Consider the following 26144-nt stretch of genomic DNA (forward strand, 5'->3'; position numbering starts at 1 on the left):
TTGACATATTTTTTATTTATTGAAAAATATATCAATTTTACTACGTTAGCTACCTGCGTTACACATGTATAACACATGAAATCTATTTTGAGAGCTTGACATCACACATCTGCGATACGACAGGAAATGCGCTCATTATTTGTGATTACTATAATTTTTGATAAACGAGAATCTACAGTGCATTCTGCGAAAGTACAAAAATCAAAACAGTTTCTTTGTGTAAATTTTTCAATTCATGTGGTAGCAAACGTGTCGAGGTCTTCTTATCCAGACATTAGAAGAAATCAATTTTCTCAGACTCTATAGTGTCAACAACATACAGTTAAAACAGTTTTATAAGATTTGTATAATTGTAGTTATAAAGCAAGTTACAAAGACGCAAAGATATTGCGCGCAAATTTTTGTAACATCAAAATCTCATAGAAACATATTTAAAACAATTCAAGAGTATATGTCCATGCAATTTAAAACAGAAAAGTTTTCAAAACTATTCAAACAATAGATTTTTTCCGACAGGTTTCAATTGACTCAATAAATGCGTTTCATTGAAGCCATCGAATTTTTATCCGATGTTAATTCAAATTATCCAATTGAATGGCGTTATTATTGTCGCATGTCCGTGTTATTGATTATTACCGCATTAAGTAGTCGCACCACATTTATAATACAGAAATGTTTTCAAATAGTCATCGTTCAATTGATCGAACTATAGTAATTCGATTAGACTGAGGGTCACTGGCCACTTCCATGGTGACCATTTTAATATTAACGTAGAAAAATGAAATTTTTATTTTACCGAAAAGAACTTTTTACTACAGCTAATATATGGTTTGAATTTAGCAGAATTATTATAAAAAGAATCATTTCTTATGAATTGTGCATGTACACGAAGATTCATTAGTAGAATCCATAGGACGAGTAACGAGTGGCGTGCAGTGCCGAAGAATGTCGAGGAGGTGCTCGGGCTCTGTTCAAGTTGTTCGGCTGGTCTCGTTTGGTCGGGTACTAACACGCAACGCCGTTTCGTGGCGGGTTTACCACACAGCCGGCGAGGATGATAAAAGTCAGTTGTCATTGCGACTGATCAGTTGCTGTTCACAACTTGGAACGCACGCTAGTGTTCTTCATCCAAGGAAGCTTCTAGCCACGCTGGCTCTCTCCTTAAGAAGGTACTGCTGCAAGAAACAATTCGACGACGACAACATGTCCGCTTCTAAGCGTGATCCTGCTTCCGAGCAGCTGAACGACTACAAAAGGAACGTGAAGGTAATCTTCGTCTCTTCATCCAACGATACTTTTCGTTCTCACTTTCTTATTTTTCATCCGCCCGTGTTTTTTTTTGTTTCGTATACCGTCCGGTAGACTTTTTCTTCTGTCGTGTCTGACTCGATCGGTAAAACGGGTTTCTAGTGGAATGATCTATAGATCGGTGTTTATTTTCGTTCTATTAATGGATAGATGGGATTTTTGAATTTCAAGGTGATGACGGAATTTTCATTGAACTCTTATCGAGTTCTTAGTTTGTTTTTACTGATATTTTGGCGATGCTGTATTTATGTCATGAAAGGAATAATGATGAGCGTAGGAAATACGAAACTCAGATGGAATGAAATAAAAAAACGGGGATACTTTTTTGTTTGTCGGTTTCTCAGAAAAAGTTTTCTCGTTTTTTTTTAATATAATGAATGAGGAAGTATGTTGAGATATGCAGGCAGTTGTCCAGCTGAATTGACGATACGTAGTTTAATAATATTTAACTTAATAAAATGGAGTTCGCCTATAAACTGGTTTAGGAATACAGAAAAATTTTTTACCTAACAATAGATATCTTCTCCTGTGACAAATATCTGATGTTTACAATAGAGTACATACCTTCGTTTCTTCGATCGATCGAATCCACATAATCACAACGATTTCGCGTGGAACTTTGCACAGATATTTCCGTTCATAAATTTATGTAAATTACCTGCTAAGAGGATATGGTATATATAAATATTTAAAGAGATTGTCATTTTTTCGACCCCTATTTAAATAAATTAAATTTATCGGAAGAGCAATTGTTCTATTTATATGAAAGTACCTTTGCTCGAATATTTTATATCTTATGTTGCTTCAATCGTATTAGTATTGATTTTAAATTTCGCCTAAGTGTGGTAGCCGAAATTGTGTTAAACGCTACGAAGTAAAATTCTTATTCACAACAGTGAAGAACCTGACTGTTCAGATAATATTTTGTCTGTAAAATTTTACATTAAAATGTAGAAAATTTTAAATTCAAATCTAAACTGTCATTTTTACATAGTTCATTATATTCTGTGCACTGGATTGTTTTTTTACATAATCGTATGCAATCTATTATCGACTTTTTAAATATTTTATTTTATTATTGTTCTACCTTCGTTTTTAGTCTTATTGATCATATACTTTTCCCTCGCGCCGGTTTCTATCGTCCGATAGGTCAAATTATATACGTAACCTACGTAAACATTCGTTGCCACTCTACTTTATCAATATTTCATTCACTTTACTCGTACTTTGGTTAAACGTATTCGGTTTTTCACCAATACACGTAGCAGTATTTTTGCACAAATTTTTTTCCGTATCGAAGCTAATTGTTAAGGGAACATTGATACGTCTTTCGTAATGAATGACAGTTGCACTCTCTTTACATATTATTTCACTTGTAAGTCAGAATTGATTCATAAATTGTCGACTGTGCATTCCTTGCAACAATGTATTCCACGGTTGATTATAGGATGACACGTATTCTATGAACAAATTGTCAGTTATAATAACCGTGACTCTACTTCAATCATCTTATTTGAACTATCATCATCTTGGGAATAAATCCAGTAACATCATTACGGACTCGCTAAGAATGGAAAACTCCTTGTTATATAAGATTTGGAAGTTCCTTCGCAGATTGAACGCATTTGTAGATGTTTCTGTTTGTCTTTGTCTTATTTTCTTACCATTGCAGATAAATAATTTGTTGGTTTATTATCAAAAAAGGATAGATCTCATAAAAGTATTCTGATTTCATTATTTAACGAAACTAAAACAATAATAGAACAATAATAAAGATACTAAAACAATAATAATGTGGATTACTGTTAAATGTAAGGATCACTGTTTACTTTAAGATGCCTGTTTCTTGGTATACTTCGGTTATCATGGTTCGTGTATTGAATTTATTCATTGTGAAAGTTGTTTTCATCTCAGTCTAATCAAATATCCTTATATATTTCGAAATTCAGATTTACTTATTGTAACTGATTTTGGTAGTGTTTTCTTTCAGTATTAATACATAACAACAGAACTTCAGACTCGCTTGTATCATTCCTGTTTACATGCCATTAACGCATGCGTGTATATCAGTTGGGTGCAAGAATAATGTTTGCCACATTAAAGCAAACACTTTACTTATTATTTTTAACAACGCACGTTTCTGGTTGTAGTCATACTTATCATTAAAAAATACATTAACTTGTTTACGAAAAATATGCAAATGTCATCCACGTATCTATCTCCGTGTGCGGAAGGTTAACATTTCGTATTGTTGTATGGCTACAATGTTTATTCATTATTATATGTACATTTAATCAGAAAAAGTTTAATTTATCCGTTTAGAGTTCACTAACACCGAGCAGGCAGTAAACAGTGAACTAAAACGATCTAATTCAAGAACACGGCCAAGTAGGATGCACATTTATACAAACTTTCTTCTATTCTTTTATGCATTTCTCGTTTATCGCTCACTTCGACATTGCAGACCACGAAGCAGCCTGTAGATTACTTTATTGTGCGAAACCGCATCATTTCTTTCGGAGTGCGCACACATGTGGTGCTAATAATAGTAAAATCAGCTGGGTTAATGATATTTCCCCCATCACTCGTCATATCGCGACGTTGGTTACACTCAATTTGTACAAAGTGAATTATCATTAGAAAGTAACGCTATTTTGTCCACCCGTTATGAAGCCGACAAACAATGTTAATGTTTAATGGGAGATAGTGGAAATTGTTGAGTAACATTGCAACGTGAAAATGGGTAAACTTGCATATCTTGCATTAAAAAAGAAAAGAAAATGAACAGTTGAAAACCTTTAAATGTGACGTCAGATGATAGCCTCTTTTTCCTGCTTGGCTGCACCTATGCAAATTTTTAGTTTGCTCGAACAAAAACAATATTTATTGTTGTGGGTTTTAATTTGACGCATAAAACTGCGCGAGAAAGACGTTTTAAAAAAGACGAGACCTTTTACCTCTTTAGGGAGGGTGTTATAGTTAAAAGTATTCCTTGAAGTTGATGGAAAACTGATGTTTAACGAGAACATTGCATAATCGACATGATTCATGCTAGTTCAATGCGTTGTGTCAGCGATTCAAGGGACACGTGAAATTTCCAGTAGACCGCGCCATCCATATACGGCCTCGACTAATCCGAGTAGGAAGGTATTTCAAAACGTAGGCCAAGAAATATTTAGAGGTAATAACACTAATCTATTATCGTAAACAGTGTAATTTTTAAATTTTCTTTGGACACGCAGTTGAAATATGGCACGTATAACTGAGGAAGCATGCAACAGGTTCTCTTTCTTAGGGAACTCGGTTCTTTGTCATTACAACTTCGTGAATTTTTACAAACGTTCAGAGAAATTTTTCCTCGACTATTGTCCTATCCATGAATAATTCTTGAGATTCTTGTTTTAAAGAGATTGCAGATAATAAACAAACTAACTTTAAAAGACGTACTTCTCAACAATATTGCGTTGTACTAGCAATAAAACGTATTTTATCGCCAGAACGTTTCACGAAGTTTGTTACGTTTATTATTATTTTCAAATAATATCGATGAACAGTGGACAAAATCAAAGTATTGTATAATATACGCTTTTGAAATACTTATGCGTAACCATAAATAGGGAGAGTAGTAGAGAAAAATGAAGAATGTTTTTACTTCCTTGGTGAGAGAGGAAAAGAGTATTTAAAGATATGCATGTGTCATCGCGATAACGGTGCACAAATCGTGCAAGTTTCGAACTGTGAAAATTCTTCCTCAAATATTTGAATTCGCAGCGGTGGAAGACAGATTTAACGAGTGATGCATTGGAACTGTTAAGATGAGAGTAACAGGTGTTCAGAAGATCCACAGAACATGAGCGGTATGAATGAATTTTAAATGTGTTTCAATATGAATCATTGCAAATAATGATAAATATTTAAAAAACGAATTCTACTGTACAGAGATTATTTTCACGTAGAGTTTTTAACATACACGAATGCCGTTATATAGCTCGATATATTTTGTAATTAATGAAGTTCCCTTTCACATACTTATAATTATGAGATAATAAATAACTTGTTTTCAAATTAAGTTATTGAATAAATATCCGAAATCTTACGGATTCCAATAATCTGGAAGGATTTTTTCGAGATAAAGATTGTAATAGATATCAAAAGTATTTCGATCTTTGTCCCTTGTGTATCAAACTTGCATCCATCGATCTTCAATGATGTTCATTGAGATTGTCTGTAATCAGATTCCAAGATATTCCTCTTCAAATAGTGGATATAAGAAAATAGGTACAAAGTTTTTGGAGTGGAAATTGTCCAACATTAACATTTGATCTCATCACATAAACATTTTTATTTAAATCACCGATAACATTTTAATCAAAATAATCTGAAATTGTAAGCATTTTGCACAGTTCCGGTAATCGAATAAATTTTCTCGTTACACGAAAATAATCTCCTTCTCGATTTATAAAATAATGCCACATTTTCGTATCTGTAGTCTTTATCTGCGTACATTTATTTGCTTCAAAACACGCGGCTATATTTATATTAGATATCGGCAAATTTTAATCAATTTATTTCACGGAAGTATTTCTAAATGGAACATGTTTCGATTCGTAACGAGGTAATGTAAGTAATAGTATAAGAATTTATCTGTTTACTTTATTCTTAATGTGATACAACCATTGAAATTTGCTCTTTCGAGTAAAAACCATAATTTTCTATAAATATTTATAGCCCTGTCGAAAGAACTTACGCAGTAGCCCTCATTTTGTCGGTATGTATCGGTAATTCTAGAGTAGCATTCTATTTATTCGCCTAGTAAATTAAAACAACGCTAACGATCCAAGCAGTTAAAGGCGCGTTCTATTAATTCACTGACGATTAACCGTGTTTTATGCAAGGTGCGCGTCGCGGAGAGGTTAATTGTAAGGGACCATGAAGACGCCCTCGGTTGTCCCCGCTTTTTCCCTGAAAATTAGTTGCTCGTGAAATTACAACGATCCACGGCCGACCGGAAAACTAATTTTCAAACAATGGTGGACACGGATCCGGTTCTAACGCGAATTCTCATGCGATTTGCGACGCGACGTCGTCATCTCGGCGCGAACAGGCCGCGTAATTTGTTTCGCGGAAACAAGGAAAGTTGCTGGTAGCCGCCATTATTCTTAACGCATCGCGGACCGTGAAGTCGAAAATTTTCTTCATAAACAAGCACTTTGTTGTGTCACTCCTGAGAAATTATATTATTTCTCTGAAATGACCCCGACTTTTAGAGATGTGATAATCTTTGAGTGAAGTCTTCTCCTACGGCTGACATTGCATCACGATCATTTAATTAAGCATTTTGCTCCCGATGAATAGTCTCCTTGAATGTTCTCCAAACAGAATTATAGATTACTGAAGAATTTAATCAATTTATTTCTTATACAATCATTCTTTAATTCAACGCTGTAAGTGGCGTTTATTGTTACATTATGTATCATAAAATAAAATGTCACCTTTGTCATATATGATAAAAATGTTTTTATAATTAACTTTCTTTCTTGAGTTGCTTTGTAATTGATTGTTACATCTTCTTAACCCCTTGCCCTATGATTTATTTCTTAACTATGATCGATACGACTACTGTATCGTTAATAATTTACTAAGAACACAATAAATTTTAATGCTTATTCTATGTCTACATTTACTCCAAATATTAACGATTGATAATCGAAAAGTAATATTTTATTTATATTTGAAAAGAATTAATAAGTCACGAGACTGACACGACATTGTAGATCAAGCGTATTTAAACGTTTTTGAAAACTTGATTGCTCACGGTAAATTTATAGTAAAAATACATTGAATTAATTTCTAGATTTAGTACAATGGTATAATATACGATTACACTGATCGCGAATGTTTTTCAAAGTATTTCTTATGTGCGGAATTTCTCCTGATAAACTGCGGATCTTATCACAGTCAATAATACGTTGTATAATTCTGCGATTCTTTAGCTACACAGTCATTTCATCGATGTTTCTCACATGACAATGCACTGTAAAAAGTGTTAGCCAGCGTTCACGTCGTACGAGGGTCGTTCAATAAGTCCTTAGAAAATCCAAGAGTTGGCGCTCGTAGCATCGAAAATCGTTTGTTTTTAGTTAGCATCATGACTCTCTAGACAGTTGTCAAAGTTTCAGTTATATCCATCACATGGTTTCATATTTATTGTCGACTGAAGCAAGAAACTCTTGATTATTTAGAAAAATGGAAAAAAGTGAGTTTCGAGCGGTGATAAAACACTTATATTTGAAAGGCTTAACGCTGAAAGAGATCAAAGCTGAGTTGGATGAAGTTCATGGCACATCTGCTCCTGTGTTTGCAACGGTTTATAATTGGGTAAATGAGTTTAGACGTGGCCGTACATCCACAAAAGATGAACGTCGTTCGGGACGTCCAGTGGAAGTGGCTACTCCCGAAATGATTGGCAATAAACGCAATCGTGTGGTCGACGCTGAGGCTGTTTTGGTGCTTTTTCGTCGCAATCCTGGCGAGTTTCTGCGTCGATACATAACTGTGGACGAAACGTGAATACACCACTACAATCCAGAGACAAAGGAACAGTCAAAACAGTGGGTTTTTGAAGGCGAAAGGGCTCCGAAGAAGGCGAAGACGGTGAAGTCGGCCGGCAAGGTGATGGCCACGGTTTTTTGGGATGCACGCGGAATCATCTACACCGATTACTTGGAAAAAGGAAAAACCATTACTGGGGAGTATTATGCGTCGTTATTGCACCGGTTGGGCGAAGAAATCAAGAAAAAACGTCCTCATTTGAAAAAGAAAAAGATTCTTTTCCATCAAGACAATGCACGGGTGCACACCTGTGCAGTTTCGATGGCCAAAATTATGGAATTAAAGTTCGAATTATTACAACATCCACCGTATTCACCGGATTTGGCCCCCAGTGATTTTTTTTTTCCAAATTTAAAAAAATGGCTCGGCGGACAACGGTTCACGTCGAACGAGGAAGTCGTCGCCCAAACAGATGCCTATTTTGAGGACCTTCCGCTATTTTACTTTTTAGATGGCTTAAAAAAGTTGGAGAAACGATTGGAAAAGTGTATAGAGCTGAAAGGAGATTATGTTGAAAAATAAAAAAAAATCTACCTAAAATAGCTTGTTTTTCTATATTTTTCTAAGGACTTATTGAACGACCCTCGTAACTTTCCGTTTTCTAAGCGGACAACCATTAAGAGTGTTATACCATATAGATGCTTGATGTGAGTCATGCAGTCGGGGAAAGTCGGTTCTTCTTTGAGTGTAGTTAGAAAGAAGAACCAGGAAAAATAGTTAACATTTCACTTCGAATAAATCACCGTTACTTTATAAATTGTCTCCTCCAGCGATTCTAAGAGTGAAAACATTAAGGACGTGCATTGAAAAGTGCAGTGTTTTTTATTTAGGCTACATTGATTGACTGAGAGCACTGGCAAGCTGCTAACACTCGAAGTGTTAGAAACATTTACGAGTCCTATTTGCAGATACAGAATTATCACTATGAATCACTAAACCTTTCACTCCTCCAATTTGTATTATTCGCAAGTTAAAGTTACGCTTATAATTACCAACGCATATCGTTCATTTTTTTCGTTTCTGTAACGTTTTTGACCTTTTTAGCCTATATCCAGGCTATAGGTACGTGTTGTTATTACTGGGATGGACTTTGATCGCCAAGATTGAAGGAACAGAATGAAATAAAACAGTGTTGTTAGTTTACCTTTTTGTACGTTCTAAATTCATAAGAAGTCCTTCCGGTTATATAATTATGTTCGTCTTCTACTTTCTTTGAATAATTCATCCGTAGAACTTGAAACTCGAAACACTTAAAAATGTAAAATAATGAGCGTTTGAAATGTAAACATTTCAACATACTTGAAAAACCGAACTTCGGAAAATTGAAAGACTGAAATATAGAATTTAAAATTGTAGGTTTAACCAAGAAATTTGACTTTGTAATACCCATCTGGTTGTCAAATATGACACTTGGTAATGTCGTGCAGGTACTTTAGAATGCAAAACGGGGTGCATTTAACGTCGTAAAAACACTGGACAGATCTCTATCTCTAAAATTGTCGACCGAAAATACGTTCGTTGAAAGTGGCTTTGAAGAGGACTCGAATCATTATTGCTCCGGCGTCCAGACTTGTCTCAAACCTTTACTTTCAATCGTTCAACACACTCTGCCGACATTAATTTGTCGAAAGAGCGTCACACTTTCTAGTTCATCATACGAGATAGTCCGGAACAATCATCAATTTTGGTTGTAAAGGTCATCTGCGGTTATTCGCATATTAAAGTGCATAGGTTGTCGAGAAACTAGAGTTTGTATACTTTCTTTATCACATTCTATTTTTCTGTGTTATAGCGTTCGTCTAATTTACGAGTGCTGGGTGGGAGGGATTTCATTATTCCTATTCGTGGCTGCGCGGCTGGCCGGTATAGAAGGCTGTAGGCGCAACGGCGCCGGTTGTTTTCTATGTACCCATACGTCATTTTTATCTAGCACGGTCGAATAATTCAAACGTGGAATGATTGAAGCAAGCGAGCGCATGCAATCCCCCGCGGAATTGCAGAAATTGCGCGACGGCCCGTCCACCATACGCGAACCGCAAATCGACGTTTAGGCGTCCCGTAGTGTCCGCCGATGAACGACAATAATTGCTATAACGAGACTCCGAAGTGTGACACGGTTGTGCACGTAATAAAAAAATAAAAAAAAGGGGAAGAAGAATTGTCCGATTGCGTAACATCGCAGAAAAAATGCTAAATGTCAACGTCCACGCGACAATTCCGCTGGATAGATGCTCGAGATAGATGCCCGATGATATCAACCCCAATGGAAACGGGGCGGCGATCGATTCACGCGATTAGGATTATCGAAGGCAGTTCCTGTTATGGAAACTTGCATTATTCTAATTATTCGTCGCGATTCCTATTTAGAAGTATCATACGGCATTTTTATAAATATTTGATTACTTATTCGTTAGTCGTTCATGGAATTTGCTAATTATTTTTTTATTATACTTACCCTCGCTGTATTTATCAGAATAGGTAGATTGTATGAATAAGTTGAGAATCGCTGTGTTAAATTATATAAGCTGCAAATGAAGCAAGCACGGAACTTTAGGCTATATCTTCACGAAGGTAATTTACTGTTAGTATTTATCATACTAAATATGCAAAAATGTAAAACACGTTGAAATGATAGTATCGGCTGTAATCCATCTAAGTGACCTACTGCATGCACGATCACGCGTTTCCGATGGTCTATTTCATAAATAATATGAGTCTATGATACTAATCTATAAGTGATAAAAAAAATTTTTTCTAAATATTCCCGACAAACAGAATGACATGTTTCTAATATTTTTTATTTCATATTTAAATTACATTTAATGTCCGACGAAAGAAAGCGAAACTCTGAGAAAGTAATAAAACTAATTGCCGGAAATCATGGGTGTGTGGCAACTAAGTTTTATCAATTTTAAAATCACAGTGTGACCCACATTTCGCTCGTAATGCGTTTGTATTATAGCAGTGATAAAATTCTCTTGACCCGATACTAACAAGTATCCAAACACTTATCGACGATGATGTGTAGATAGTGGAAATTGCATCGTGCTTTGAGGTAGCGTGATGAAGCGTTTCTTCAGACTGCAATGCAATGCGGAATATTAGTTCATTTCTAATGCGCTTTTTCAGAGCGTGTATTAGGTGCAAATGAAAATAACCGTTCGTTCTTTGAATAATACGCCTTGACTTTTCAGTGCTCTATTTTCGAAATAAGGGTCATGATTATATTGTTACTTTTATTAACAATTAATTTCAGTACCTATTCAATTTTACCTGTACCTGTGATACAACATTGCTTAAACATTAACCCCTTGCCCTATGATTTATTCCTTAATCGCAATTTATTCCTTAGTAACTACGTTATCGTTAATAATTTATTAACAGAAGAAATAATTTTAATGCTTATTCTATATTTACGTTTACTCCGAAGGTGAACGATTCATAAACAAGTGATATGTAACTTATATATTAAAAAAGAATTACACAATTATCAGTTTTAAAATACAACTGTACTACTAGCACTTCACATGGTTTAATTCTTAAAATGGGAATCAAAACGTTTTAAATTCTAGTTTACGTAGTCCTTATGACAAGATAAGTTTTCTGAATATTTTTTTCTATCTGAATTTATTCTTCGGGGACAAATAACTTCGTCATACTTAATTTTAAAGGTTGTTTTTACACTGTAAACGTGAGTTTGAATGGCTATAAAAAAATACGGGTTAAATATTTTTCAATGTTCCAGATTACATGAAATTCGATTGAAATTCCCGTGTTTGAATTAAATGTTCTTCGGAGGAAATGGCTGTATCACGGGTCGGATTAACGAGCGGCGAAATTATAGTATATAACAGAGCCGAACACGATACCTGTAACCCGCGACTTCAATCATTAAGCAAACACGAAACACCGACGCGGATTATTACAATATCGTTACGGTGATTGTGTTTTGTGATACACAAAGTAGTGTTCCATAATTGAAGTTAGCATTGACTAATCCGCGGTTACGAAATTAAGTGGAATCGTTATGGGTGATGCCGATGATACTCACCGCGCATGAGAGTACTTGTGTAGTTCCACTAGTGTTATCGGCATTGAGTTATAGGCGTAGTATTTCCAGCAATATGGCTATATAATACGTTTTGACTGTATTTAAGTAGGGTAAAACATGAAATATACTATTTGGAAATTTGTTGAATTATTCGGAAATCAGTGAAAATATGTTTTCTCATCTTCCTTCTATTTCTTATCTCTTTTTTCTGGAATTTTGAAGTTATTTATGAAATTAATTTTTTATAGCTCATCGGAGTCATTTTTTTGCTTGTCGGATTTAGTAATTGCGTTTTCTTATTTGTCAAAGTGCCAGAATGAAATTTCACTAACAATTGGCTAAGATATTGTAATTTCCAGTATTTTGTACGTTTACTATTTATGATATTTTTCCGATTTTGAATTCATTTGAGACTACTTTCACTTTTAAGTTCGATCACCGTTTAATCTTTCTTCGTTTAATGTAAATGTATGCATTTAGTACAGGTTCATTGAAATTCACACGCTGGTTACGAGAATTCTTGCTATTCCTTTTTAGTAGCACTTATATATATGTATATATATGTATGTATTATCGTGTTGTAAACTATTACGACAATTGTGTAATATCAAATGCTTGGAAGATTGCGTAGCGACGCTATTCAGAATGTTTCACCGTTCTAATGGAAATCAATATTTTCTTTTGAAATAGTTAGGCGTGTTCGGTGTTTGCTTGTTGTCACATTAATTTCCCAGTACACACAAATGATGACTTAATAGTTCGGTCAATGCTTATTCATCGGAGAATACAGAACACATTTTAATCACCTATTGCAAGATGAAGATTTTAAAATATCATAAGCCCACTGTTTCATTATTATCGATGTTTGATGTTCGTGATATTTAAACACAAACATAGAAGTTGTAAATGCTTTTTTTTCTCAGCTATTAGTAACGACAAAGTACAATTTCATAAGAAAATATACAATTTCACTACACGAAGAATATATTTCAAATATCTTTACCCAAACGATAGCTGAATTCCTTACTAAAAGAAATGTACATTTTCAGCATGCAAAAGATATATTTTAAATACATTTAACATTAGGTTTAGAAAAATTTACTGTACAGTTTATTCTATCGCTTCTAGAGGAGTTGATATTCGTACATTTAAATTTTAGAAATTAAAGGTTAAACAATTAGGATACACCCGTGTGATGGCATCAATCGAAAGTCGCTTGAACTTTTAGCAAATAATAGTTATAAAATTTAGTATTTGAGAAATCGACGAGTCCCGAACGCATTTCCACCGAAGTAACAGAAGAATTGGCTATCACCGCTTCGATGCATTTCGTCGTAACTGAAGCACCGTTTCTCCTGTTATCAGCGTGGAGCGCTTGCTGTAAACATGGGGCGACAGTAAACGTGGAATTCCTTCCTTTCCAGCGAATTATGAACGATAAAGCAGTACTCACGAGCGGAATTGCGAAAGATATCGTAAGCCGAGGGCTTAATTCCCTTTTATTCGTGTTCTAACGACCCGTTGTTGTTTCGCAGGGCGAAAGTCCGACGGTACTGTTAACCGGAAATGGGGCGCCCATCGCTGAGAAGAAGGCCAGCTTAACGGTGGGCCCGCGCGGCCCGGTGCTGCTTCAAGATTTCGTCTACCTCGATGAGATATCACATTTCAACAGAGAAAGGATACCGGAGCGGGTGGTGCACGCGAAAGGAGCCGGTGGGTGGTTCGATTGTCACGTTCCCGTCGTAACGCATGATGTTTATCGTATACCGGAACGAGAAAGATTTCTTCGGTGTTTGAAGATTTTCCGGATCACGTAAAACGTCGATCGGTAAAACTTCTCGAATAGAAAGAATTTTCTATGTTACTATAAATTGTGGATGGGTACATACTGTGCACAGACGTTGTCTGTGCACATGTCCTGCGAACTGAAGAGGTAAATATGGCAAGGAGATACGTTCCGACCGTTTTTCTTATTGACTGATTCGTTTAACCTGTTATTTAATTTGAGAAATATCTCGTTTCGCGTGTAATAAAATGAAAAAAATGAAGTGTGTTCTCCTCAAACGTAGTTTCAGTTTATCTGAAAAAATAAATAACGCATCGTTGAAAGAATTAGTATCATTTCAAGTTTAAGATGGTGCGTATACTCGTCAAATGCAGTTAACTGATGAAACGATGACCGCAAATGAAACAGAACGACAAAGTGAGATATAAATAAGTACTGCACGCCTCTCACGTTTACTTCATCGACCATCAAACTTAAAGTGCACAGGGGCAAGGGGATTCTTCCAATCATGATGCTCGGGCTGTTTCGACTTTCGACGCATGCTCATTATTGGTGCACGACAATAACAAAGGACGGAAACAAGACCGAATGCGACTAAGTGGGATAGAACTATAAAGAATTTTGTTTTCTATCATTACGTTTCGCTTTATCGTATAGTAGTTAGGATTTATCGAAGAGAAATGACCTTTGTTATGTAGTAGGGATTACATTTAAATAATGTTTTATGCGCAGAAGGAAATAAGAAGAAATCGTTTTGTAAAGTTTTCCATGTTCATTGTGTAAATTGAAATTGATATCAGAGTTTGTTAAATTTGAAGAGGTTTACGCTTGATACAATATTTCAAAGGAACTGATATTTATTGAGAATAAACATGTCTGTGCTTAATACAAAATTTTGGAGAATACTCGAAATCAACAAGGAATTGATAAGAGATCTGAAAGGTTTTACCATTTTTTATGTTACGATTACCTATGGAAAAGTGGGTCAGTTGTGTACCTACTACGTTAAGGTCCGACAAAGCCATTAATTCTATTACAAATTCTCTTTCAGTGCCGACTAAATGAATTAAATATCAAACAGAATCGAATCGCTGATAATATTTGCCATTACGAAACAGTAACCACGAATTCATTTTATCTGAATCAATAAAATAGTGGAGCAACAAGATTGACAAATACAAGATTGACAAATAATGGCGTTTTGTAATCCTATAATTTCTATCATAAACACAAACTTTATTCGAGACAATGATATACAGTAAAATCCAATAACCACACATACTCAAGTGCACTTGTAGCGAATATTCAAAGTCAATTTTCCCGAAAACGAAGTCTCACATGAACAAATTTTATTCTATAATTTCGACTTACTTTTTTTACATAGAATCAGTCCCTATCCGATTGTACTACCACTTACATGATACCCCGTATATTTGAATAATTGTATGAATCAAAATCGACTCAAACATTTATCAAATAATGTTTATAAAATTCAATATAAGTCAAATTGACTCGTTGCGTAAATCTAGCGGTAACAAGCATTGCTTTTTATGCTCGCATTCTCTTCTAAGGTAATCGAAAAAAGGTTCACGACAAAGAGAAGTTTGTCGATCGATCGGTAAGAAAAGGCCCTCTAAAAATGGCACACGCGTCTGGGCAATACACATAAAACGTTTCCAATGTTCTCTCTATTTAGAATCCCCATAACCGCTTAGACACCAACCGTTACCTTTTCTCTTTTCGTTTGGTCACAGGTGCGTTCGGTTATTTCGAAGTCACCCACGACATCACAAAATATACCAAGGCGAAGGTGTTCTCCCGTATCGGGAAACGTACGCCTATCGCCGCAAGATTTTCCAGTGTGGGCGGAGAGTCTGGTTCAGCGGATACTGTCAGGTAATCGGAGATTTTTCCAAAGTCTACGTTATTAGTAGTATTTAAGAAAATGAATGTCGCGAGCTGAAATGCTTAACCCTTTTCAGACGAGACCGTAATTTTTATATTACTTTTAATACCAGATTTACCGACATTTATTCTATTATTCATAGTAAACGTGTCATTCACATAGATCGCGGAAATTAGAGCTTCAAGAACAGAGAATCACAACGCGCAGTTGCATAATTGCGTGAATCAAAATCGTCTTAAACTGTTACCAAATAATGTTTAAAAAATATTGAAAATCTTATCCGTCGGATTGACGGGCCCGCAAGTCTAGTGTTAATTTATATTGAAATTACGAATATGTAGACAAATGTTTCATATAGAAATGATGTGTCTGGCAATTTCAATAACTAAGTGATAGAAGTTTGAAAAGGGTTAAACCAAATAAATTGTTTTTTTTTTTCTTAAGAAATATTATAAGAAGCATTACACTTTGGATATTTTATATATTTTTTCGTATTGTGCGTATTCTCTGAAAATCTCGTTGTACCTCCAAATTTTTCACAAATATATAAAAATATATTTACTTAGACGAAAATACGTTCAAAACAAAGTTTGCCTTCGAAATTGATCTTCAAGAGGAACATTTGACATTTTTTCAAGAATTAAGACAGCATACATTGGCTGCACATTTATTCCTGTTCAATCGCCACGTGTATTCTAAAATAGCATTCATGTATTCATTTGTTTCCGTTCGCCGTTTGAAATATACATAAATTTAGTTATAAATATACAGAGAAACAATTTATAAACGAATGTAGAAAGTACCACAATTCGCTGCGGTAATTATTCTATTTAAATTCATACAGATTCAGAGCTGCACGGGTAAACGGAAAAATTGAAGTAATCAAGTGAACGATTTATTAAAAATCCCTAGAAACTAACCGTATTCTTCGCATTCGTACGTATAAAAAATTTATAGAATTCGCGGTTTAACACTAAACGTACCGACACTTTCTATATGCTTGTTCCTACTGTAACCAGTCGAATAAGTGATTATGAAATAAAGGTAAACAAGTTACATGATAAAGTTTTCTTAACGAAGACAGAATCGAACGGAAAGACAAAAGTTGTAAAACTGATTAACACTTTGGCTGCCACATCACCCAAATTCGAATGACACCATTAGGATGTATGAGATACAAGAAAGATAATAGAGTAATAGTTACGAAGAATCTTGACTTTCTAGTTTCGGCTTTATTAAGAAACCTGTTTCGATTGTGTAGGAATTGTGTAGATAAGTGTTTACTTAGTAGTTCAAGTATTAATCAGGCAATGCAATTTTCATGTCATACCGCCTAGCTTAAGAAACGCTGAGATAAACGGTTCGTCGAACGAATAAATAAATGTATCGGCGATTAATATAAAAGTAAGTTGTAATGCTTTCAGGGATCTGTATTAGTTCTTGTTACGATTTCATGGCACGGTTAAACTGGAGAACATAAATCCGGATAGACGCGTATGATAGCGGGTGGCGTTCTTTTTACGGGTTGTGTTTCAATTTTACGGCAGCAAAATAAATTCGGGCGTCGCGCGCGGGTGCTACCGTGCGCCAAATAATCAAACGCGGACATGTGGACAACTGACGAATGCAATTGCCATTTCGAATTGAGCCATCTGAAAGCTTGGCTCGATAAGTTTGAGGGACATCTGATTCCAGTCTGATGCATATTCATGCGGCGAGCGGCACACGCGTTGCAGGGAATCGCGATAAAATTGTTTACGACGATAAACCTGTTACAATATTTTATTTCGCGGCGGTTTTATCGTGCCATTTATTCTTGCTTATACGCTGGCATTTTCATATTCTATTTTTTTCCGTCGAAAAATTTACGGAATGTTTACACTAAAGTGTTTCTTTTATTTTTTTTGAACTCTCGAGATACGATGATGACTGAAAGACATATTACTGTCTTATCTACGGTCACGAAATTAGAATGTAGAAACTGTGAATACATAATACGGTTAAAAAGATTATGCTTAGAAAGTTTATGCATGAGATAACTTATATGATTGAGATATTAATTATAATAATTGCGTGAAAATAGATATTTGAAAGGCTGAAGATAAAAGTATTTGGCATGAAATTACCTTGAAGATATATTTATCTGGAAGAATACGAAATTGAAGGACTGACTGTTACAATTTATGTTTATTGATAAACTTGAAAGTAGTTTACACCTTGAATTGCATTATTATGCGTTCTTATGCAGAATTTCATGCTACATACAAATCCGAACAAAAATATTGGGCATTCTATTTGAAAAATTCAAGATCAGCTGTAGATCGTAATAAAAATTCAAAATACCAATAAAGCGATTACAACGCTGTATGTACTTTTGAAATTGTTCTATCGAAAGTCTGAAATTGCATCTATTGAGACTTGTTTTAATATACAATTGTGTTTGCATATTGCTGAATTAACTTCTCGCTAATTTCTCAGAAAATCATATTATCTTTTTAGTAGGTCATTTTGACCTGTCTGGTAGTTCTAGTGTTAACCCCTTGCCCTATGATTTCTTCCTCAACTATAATCGATACAACTACTTCGTCATTAACAATTTATTGAAAAAAAAACAGAGAAATCCTGGCATATTCTACGTCCACGTTTTTTCTAAAATATGATTGATAACGGAAGAATAATATTTCATTCTATCTCGAAAGAGTCTTTTGTCTGATCAAGATGCTTGTTAAATTCTGTTTCAAATCTTCACCACAAGACTGACACGTTATTATAAGGCAAGGGGTTAAAAAGCTTCCTACAGCGAATAACCTTCAAGTTATCGGGTGTTCGCATTACAAGTACTTACCCTGTACAGAATATTTCGTTCATAAGTCCGCAGACTCCTATTTGTTTCGCAGCAGATCGATATCTCGCGATAAAAAGCAACATTCTTCGCGGTTCGCTCGATCGGACGGGGGAAAGTGCCGGAAACGTTGTCCCCTGGCTCCGAATTAGCCGACTTAGTCGGTCGGAAACGCGAGGGAAAAACGAGGGGACGAGTGCTACCGAGCGCGTCGATCCCGCGCGGAAAAAGTTTCTTTTTCGAAACAAACATTTCCAATGAATCACGTGATTGCAAGGTTTTTGTCTCGCGTTGCGTTTTAACGGATTACTCGATCCGTCGTCCCGGCGACGCGACGTGCAATTGGACCCCGGGGCTCGCGACGCCGCCAAACATTGTTCATCGCGAAACAAGAGGATTCCTCTGAACGGAAAACACGGTATATGTGGCACGGTCTCGTTTGTCCCGCGATTAATTGTGTCACACTGGTTTCAGGGACCCGCGTGGTTTCGCGGTTAAATTTTACACCGAGGAGGGTATCTGGGACCTGGTTGGCAATAACACGCCCATCTTCTTCATTAAGGACCCGCTGTTCTTCCCCAGCTTCATTCACACGCAGAAGAGGAACCCTACTACTCATCTGAAGGTCTGATTTGAATTATTTCTTTATACATATTTCGTAGTTTCATTTATTCCTTCATAACGCACTTATGCGAAGACTGAACAGACACCACGTTCTTGATTTGCCTTAACGTTTTGCGTCTCAGGTCGATAAAGACACTTAACCTGTTAACTGTGGAATTTAATTTCAGCAGTCTCTGATAATGCTCGCAATGAAATCAAATAATGGAGTGTATTCTCGTCTAAATGTACCTATAATATATGCTAACGAAAGACTAAAGTAAAACGAAGAAGAGTTACATGTTTATCTCGAAAAAATAAATAATTTATCGTTGCAAGAATTAGTATCATTTTGATTCTAAGATGACGTGTATACTCCTCGAGCGCAGTTAGCTAGTTAAGGCCGGGGCCTGCGCAATTGGCATTGAAATGCAGAGGAATACAATGAATTTTATACTTTATTTGTAATTTTATACATGTTAGTTTAATAACATTTTCCGATGAAAAATAGTCGATTGATTGCAAATTACTTCAGTTATTGAGAAAAAGAAATTTATTTGTTGGCTTTTGTTGTACTACTTGATTCTTACATTTGATAATTTTGGTTACAGCTACTGTTAACACATTACTAATCCTATGTTCATGTAACATTTTAGATATATATATATAACACAAATCCAAAGTAAAATTACAAAATCGAATTCCTTATTCCTTTTCGTAAGTTAGAAATTCCGGCTTGATTGATGTTTAAAAATATATTAGTATAATTACCGACACTCGCGTTTTTACTAGCTGAAATTTAGCCGGCGTACAATGTGTCAAATTTAATAGCAATCATACCGGGAATCGGTCAAATGACCGGATTTAAAGTTCTGCGTTTTTTTTTGTTCATTTAACTTTATATCAATTTCTATATGGTCTGATTAATCAGTTTTTCAAGTTTTTGAAATTTTGTCTGTTTTTGTTTCCACTGAAAAAAACGTATCATCAATTACCTTTATTTTGTAGCCAGTTATTTGATTGAAATAAGTAATCATAGTTCAAATTCGTCGTTTCACAGCGTATCTTTAGAAGATAAAAGGAATTAACATAGTAATAATTATTACGCTGATAGAAAGCATTTGATTACATTGCTTAACCGATTAAAGGTCTTCGGTATTGTATCCTGTCAATTAAAAGTTATATCATTTGATCGGTTCTTTTTTATACACTTATCTCAATAAAATACATTTCTTTTCATATCATCTCGGGATAAAAATTGTGCTCTGAAATGTGTACTTTTAAATATGTTAGTTTCTAGATTCCAAAATACTAATTCTATTTATGAATTATGCAATATTATTTCTTGTATCTGAAGTTTTTAGAGTTTCCTGTTTTCATAGTCACGCTGCATTTATTCATGTTTTTTTAATGAGTTGGCTACAACTGACTGCTCAAAACAATTTGTCCACCTGTTTAAATAAAAAACACTTAGTAGCTATAAACTATAGTGGAAACGGCTCATTAGAGTGCTTAAGTGGTTGATTTTGATTGATCTGCGACCACTATTCGTTTCTTCGTAACAAAACCGTACAAAACCTTGAATGCATAACTTTCTAAAGTTATTCTAACGTAGAAATATAATGAACTTGTTCCTACCTGAACCGTTGTATTACTTTAAACTTTCATAAATGTCGTAACACGTCGATTAATTTTTTCGATAATTTTTTTGTGAACACTAATTTTTGCAAGCTAATTCATTAAAATGAATATTATCGAATTATAACTAAAATTCAAAATTAATTGATACTTTACTTGAAACTATGCTTTAAACTTTACTTTAAAATATTATTTTAAACTTTTATTACGTTAAATTCATATTTATTTTGAACTTGTGCCATTCGAAACAATCGTATCGATTTTCACAGGACGCGGACATGTTCTGGGATTTCATTTCTTTAAGACCAGAGACGACACACCAGGTCATGTTCCTGTTTTCTGATCGCGGTATTCCAGACGGTCATCGTCACATGAACGGCTACGGTTCTCATACGTTCAAGCTGGTCAACGCCAACAACGAGATGGTCTACTGTAAATTCCACTACAAGGTATGCTGTTTGTTCGCTTGGTTTTTCTTTTACGATCTGGCGTTCTGTTCTTGATTTTTTAATTTGGAACTTGTATCAACATAACATTGAGCATTACTGTCGGTACCTTATGTTTCCTGCAACTGTTTTCCACTCTCAATTGAAAACAATACGTGTTACAGAACTTTTTTCAACGGATTTCGCAAACTAGATGTCTGCTGTATCGCATGCTGGAATTAGATTTTCTCCTAAACGCTTACTTTTTAAGATAAATTAATAATTATTCGCAAAAATCGGTGCGTTTCAAGTGCCGTTTTGCCTTTCAGTATTGTTTAAACATGTTTAGATGTTTATAATGTCATTAAAATTTACATCATTCTGCCCAGGAAGATCCATAGAATAACACTGCGTAAAAAATGTTAGAAAAATATTCATAATTCAGATCACAATCAACAAATGTTCAAAGTTGAAAAATTTGAGCTTTTCTTTAAAATTGATTTTCTTAAAAATTGTGGGTGTTGAAGGAGAACAGATTGTATATTCGAATTCAGCATAAGAAATACTATTAAGATCACCCATTAAAGTTTTTGTACCAAACGAAAAGTTCAATTTTGTAGGTCATACGTCACACATAAACGATATTTATGTATAATGCTTTGTTTGGTTTATTCGATATGTTTTAAAAATGTACAAATTATACAAATAACATATCACGTAAAACAATTGCAAGAAAGGCACGGTCTACACTAAGGGTATTTGTTCAAATTTCAAAGATTTTCGTATCTAAGCTAGTCTTTTTAAGTTGATCACATTGATTCGACAAAAACAACTAAATCGATCCAACGCTATGGATCAGGGGCTAGCCCCATCTTTTTCTTCATTGTTCAGCGAGCGCATTCAGTTATTATTTACTGCTGGTTACATGCATTTTTTGCATGTATTTTAACACATTGTTGACTGGTCACGAGTTAACTCGTTTTTGCACTTGCATTAACGAAATCAATGTTTGAAACGCAGGGCAATATAAAATATTGCAAAAGAAAAATATTCGAAGTTATATAAAAGGTATGTGTAAAGTTTAATTTCAATTCATTATGTATAAATAAAGTATATTGAAGTTTATTTAGATTGTCTCACTTTCATATTTAATTTTGGAATAATAATCAGTGACATAGGATAGCTTCTGTGTAAAATTGTCGGCCAACAATGTGTCAACGTTTCGAATTGTATTTCAAATCTTATTGTAGTTGCGAACGTGTTAAAAAGCAAGGGGTTAACGATGGCATTATTTTACAGACTGATCAAGGGATCAGGAACCTGCAGGTCGACAAGGCGGCGCAACTGGCTTCGTCCGATCCCGATTACTCTATAAGAGATCTCTACAATGCGATCGCTAGTGGCCGATGCCCGTCCTGGTCGTTCTACATTCAAGTTATGACTCCGAACCAGGCGAAATCCTTCAGATGGAATCCGTTCGACTTAACCAAGGTAACGATTAGATGATCGAGTTGCGATCCGTTAACGTCAGCCGGGAAACTGAATTCGCATACCGAAACGACAGCATTTAAATTTCATGCACATGCTACACGGAACCGGTAAAAATAAAAAGGAACGAACTAATACTTGATGGCCGACTTGATGAATTTTGCTTGCGGGTGCGTTCAGTTATCGGGAAAACCGTAATTAAGAATTTCTTGTTTCGCTCGCGGGCAACGAGTCCAGCTCTAGTTCGAATATGGGGTCTTAATTTGAATTTGAAATGAATATTCCATCGTGTCGGCGAATATTTGTAACGCGGCCGGCTGGTCGCGCGATTAATGTTTGTGAAATCTCTTGGTGAGCTTTAACTTCGCCTTTAACTTTCCTCGGCTTGATAAAGTTGAGGCAGAAAGAAAGATTTGTCATTCATGCATTCATGAAAGAATTTGCCACGCGTTGCATACTAATGATCAATTTATTTTTGCCACGAAGAATGGCTCGATGCGGGGTGAAGTTCGACATTTGATTTAACTCTTGCACGGCGGATGATGATTTTAAGCTGTAACAGAATTTTACATTGTACGTGGAGTTTAGAGAGGTTCTACCTTCAATTTTATGCGTAATGTTAATTATATATATTACTATTATGTGTACACATAATCAGTCTTTTAAATAATTAAACTCTTAAATGTAAATTATTAAACTTTGGCGGGACGGATCGTGTATATACCTTGAATATAATTTCTTTCGTGGCGGGAACTTTATTTAACTGGTTCACTTTTGCACAAAGTTTCCGGGTTCAGGAGTGATAACCATTATCGTTCTTTTCATTCGTAACAGAGATAGATGTTTTTAACCAGAGTTATTAATTATTCAACAGTATTCGTTTTACTTCGTCATTTTTTTTGCTATCATCAGTCATTTAGTATAATTATATTCTACTCGTTTTATTCTAATTTATTAGTTTTGACACATGCCAATATCTTTTCAGAAGAAACGGATAGATTGTTGTATTTAAGTCGATTAAATTATCATTTTAGTAAGATATTAACACGTTGACCACACTGGTCACCGATGACAGGAGCATCCAAATTACTTGAAAACAATTGCAAGAAGGAAACTGATGTATCAAAATATTTACTTACATTGAGAATTAATTTTAATACCGTTTGCGTTTGTGATCATACGATAAGTAATGTTACATGAAACATTAAATTCTCGTGGTGGTCAATGTGTTAACTAAATATTTATAAATGTAGAAACTATATGAATTATAATTTGAATTTCTATTTTCATTGAAATGGTAATTTAATTTTCGAACGGAATGGCGTCAGTGTTGAATGATTAAAGGAATTCCCGGTTCTAAATTGAACAGGTATGGCCGCACAAGGAATTCCCGCTCATCCCTGTTGGTAAGCTGGTGTTGGACCGAAATCCTGAAAATTACTTCGCTGACGTGGAGCAAATGGCCTTCGATCCAGCTCACATGGTACCCGGTATTGAACCGAGCCCTGACAAAATGCTACAGGGCCGTCTATTCGCTTACGGCGACACTCACAGGCATCGCCTTGGTCCGAATCATCTCCAATTGCCAGTGAACTGTCCATACAAAGTAATTTCTCAACTTTTGTTTCTTTGTTTCCCATTTGTAACGTGTTCAGTTTTACGAAAATCGAATTTTTACTCTATGAAACTTAAAAGATTAACGGGTTTCAACTCTCTGAGCCTTTACATCCATTTTCTAATTAGTTTGGTGACTTTTACTGTTTACATAAACGACAGAATAGGTAATGATAGTTTCTTATAACACTAAAACTACTGAGCAGTTACATTGACTTGTTGACATTTCTCTATAGAAACTCCAAGAGTGCATCTATTGAGACTTTAATTGATTCACAATTTAGTTTGCGTATTGCTAAATTACTTTTTTCATAATTTCTCAGAAACACATTTGTTATCTTTTTAAGAAATGCAATAAGGTGAAATCAAGCATGAGTCGTTTTGACCCATTGGTACTTTTAGTGTTAAAGTTTTATACCTATTTTTAGCAAATCAGAAAATTACAAATCATCAAAATATACAAATATTATACATGTATTAGGCTTAAATATAAATATACGGAACATATAGATAAATAGATAGATGTTGCTTCGTTTGTTCAAATTCCAACTCTGATAAATAATCTTTGATAAATAATAATAATTCATTTTTCAAGCCACATGTACAAAGGACATGTACAAATATTTCCAAAATTGTATCCTATTGAATAAATAGTTCATTATTCATTACATTATTACATACATTCTCCAATAACAAAGAATCTGTTTCGACAAACAAGTATTATTAGCTCTCATCTAAATAGTTAGCTATACAATAAACATAAAACTCCTCATGAAAAATAAAAATTATCTAAAAATCTTCTTCTGTCTTTTATGATCTCATTCAGCTATCCCTGCTCCTAAGAGAATTAATTAACCTTGGCGTTTTCTAGGCGATCGCGGCGATGAACTACCAACGCGACGGGCTGATGGCTCTGTACAACCAGGGCGGTGCACCGAATTACTACCCTAACAGCTTCAGCGGACCGAAAGAGTGTCCGGCAGTTCGTTCGCCGCCGTTCTACGTGAGCGGCGACGTAGACCGCTACGAGCCGGAGAACGAGGACGATTTCGGTCAGGTGACCACCTTCTGGAGAGAAGTTTTGGACGCGGACGCGAAGAATAGGTTGGTGAACAACATCGTATCCAACCTCCGCAACGCGTCCACGTTCATCGCCGAGAGAGCGGTGAAGAATTTCTCCGAAGTGGACGTGGAGCTCGGCAGAAGGTTAACCGAAGGTCTTCGCAAAGCTGGAGTGAGGATCAACGTATTCGGCAAGACCGCAAGCTTGTGAAGAGTAGGGTTATTCGGATTATTTCCTTTTTGTATTGTATCGTCGATAGATTTCTCACGTCTTGGAATTATCGCTGTCTCGTTTGACGAGCCAGCTTGCATACACCATGTAATTTTGTTAATATATTTCACATGAATAAATGGAATCATTATTTTCGTTAGTTGGCCGTTTCATTGTTTGTAGATTTTAGTTTAGTTTTTTAAGTTCTGATTATCTGGTGTGAAAAAGAGCATCATATGTTCCCTTGATTGTATACTTTCGAAATGGATGCTTTACGTAGGGTATATTGTGTGATATTCTTTCGTGTCGCTAATGAGTGGTTTTGAAGTTTTAAGAGAATTCTATAAAATATTTTGTAAGTATGTAATGTTTGAGAAAGTTTTTTATAGACTCTTTTATCGAAATTCTGTTAGGCGAAAGATATAATGGAAAGTATGTGTTAACACTGTTCGACGTGATTCTTCAAAGACCTTCAAAGTTCCACAAAATCGAAGCAATTTATTTAACCCCTTGTTCTACAATATCGTGTTAGACTCGTGGTGAAGATTTCAAATAGAATTTACCAAACATGAATATTATTCAATTTGTGTGAATGCGAATT

General features: G+C 35.1%; 2 protein-coding genes and 1 long non-coding RNA gene across 6 annotated transcripts in view; 2 read left to right on the forward strand and 1 right to left on the reverse strand.

Annotated features, from left to right (window-relative positions):
* Positions 1-26144, reverse strand: part of LOC116428791 (uncharacterized) — a 42175-nt gene that overhangs the window by 15350 nt on the left and 681 nt on the right. The window lies entirely within an intron of this gene.
* On the forward strand, positions 931-25703 carry Cat (catalase). Its single transcript, XM_031980897.2, has 8 exons — positions 931-1266; positions 13507-13684; positions 15512-15653; positions 18980-19130; positions 21013-21192; positions 22468-22659; positions 24026-24262; positions 25142-25703. Exons 1-8 carry the CDS (start codon positions 946-948, stop codon positions 25541-25543), a joined length of 1803 nt encoding a protein of 600 aa, XP_031836757.1. The 5' UTR covers positions 931-945; the 3' UTR covers positions 25544-25703.
* Positions 6664-13371, forward strand: LOC143174972 (histone-lysine N-methyltransferase SETMAR-like). The gene is given in 2 exon segments (XM_076371355.1): positions 6664-11763; positions 13337-13371. A coding segment is annotated over 1 exon segment (888 nt). The 5' UTR covers positions 6664-7554; the 3' UTR covers positions 8443-11763; positions 13337-13371.

Source organism: Nomia melanderi, chromosome 10, assembly GCF_051020985.1.
Source record: "Nomia melanderi isolate GNS246 chromosome 10, iyNomMela1, whole genome shotgun sequence".
In the NCBI taxonomy this organism is placed as follows: Eukaryota; Metazoa; Arthropoda; class Insecta; order Hymenoptera; family Halictidae; genus Nomia; species Nomia melanderi.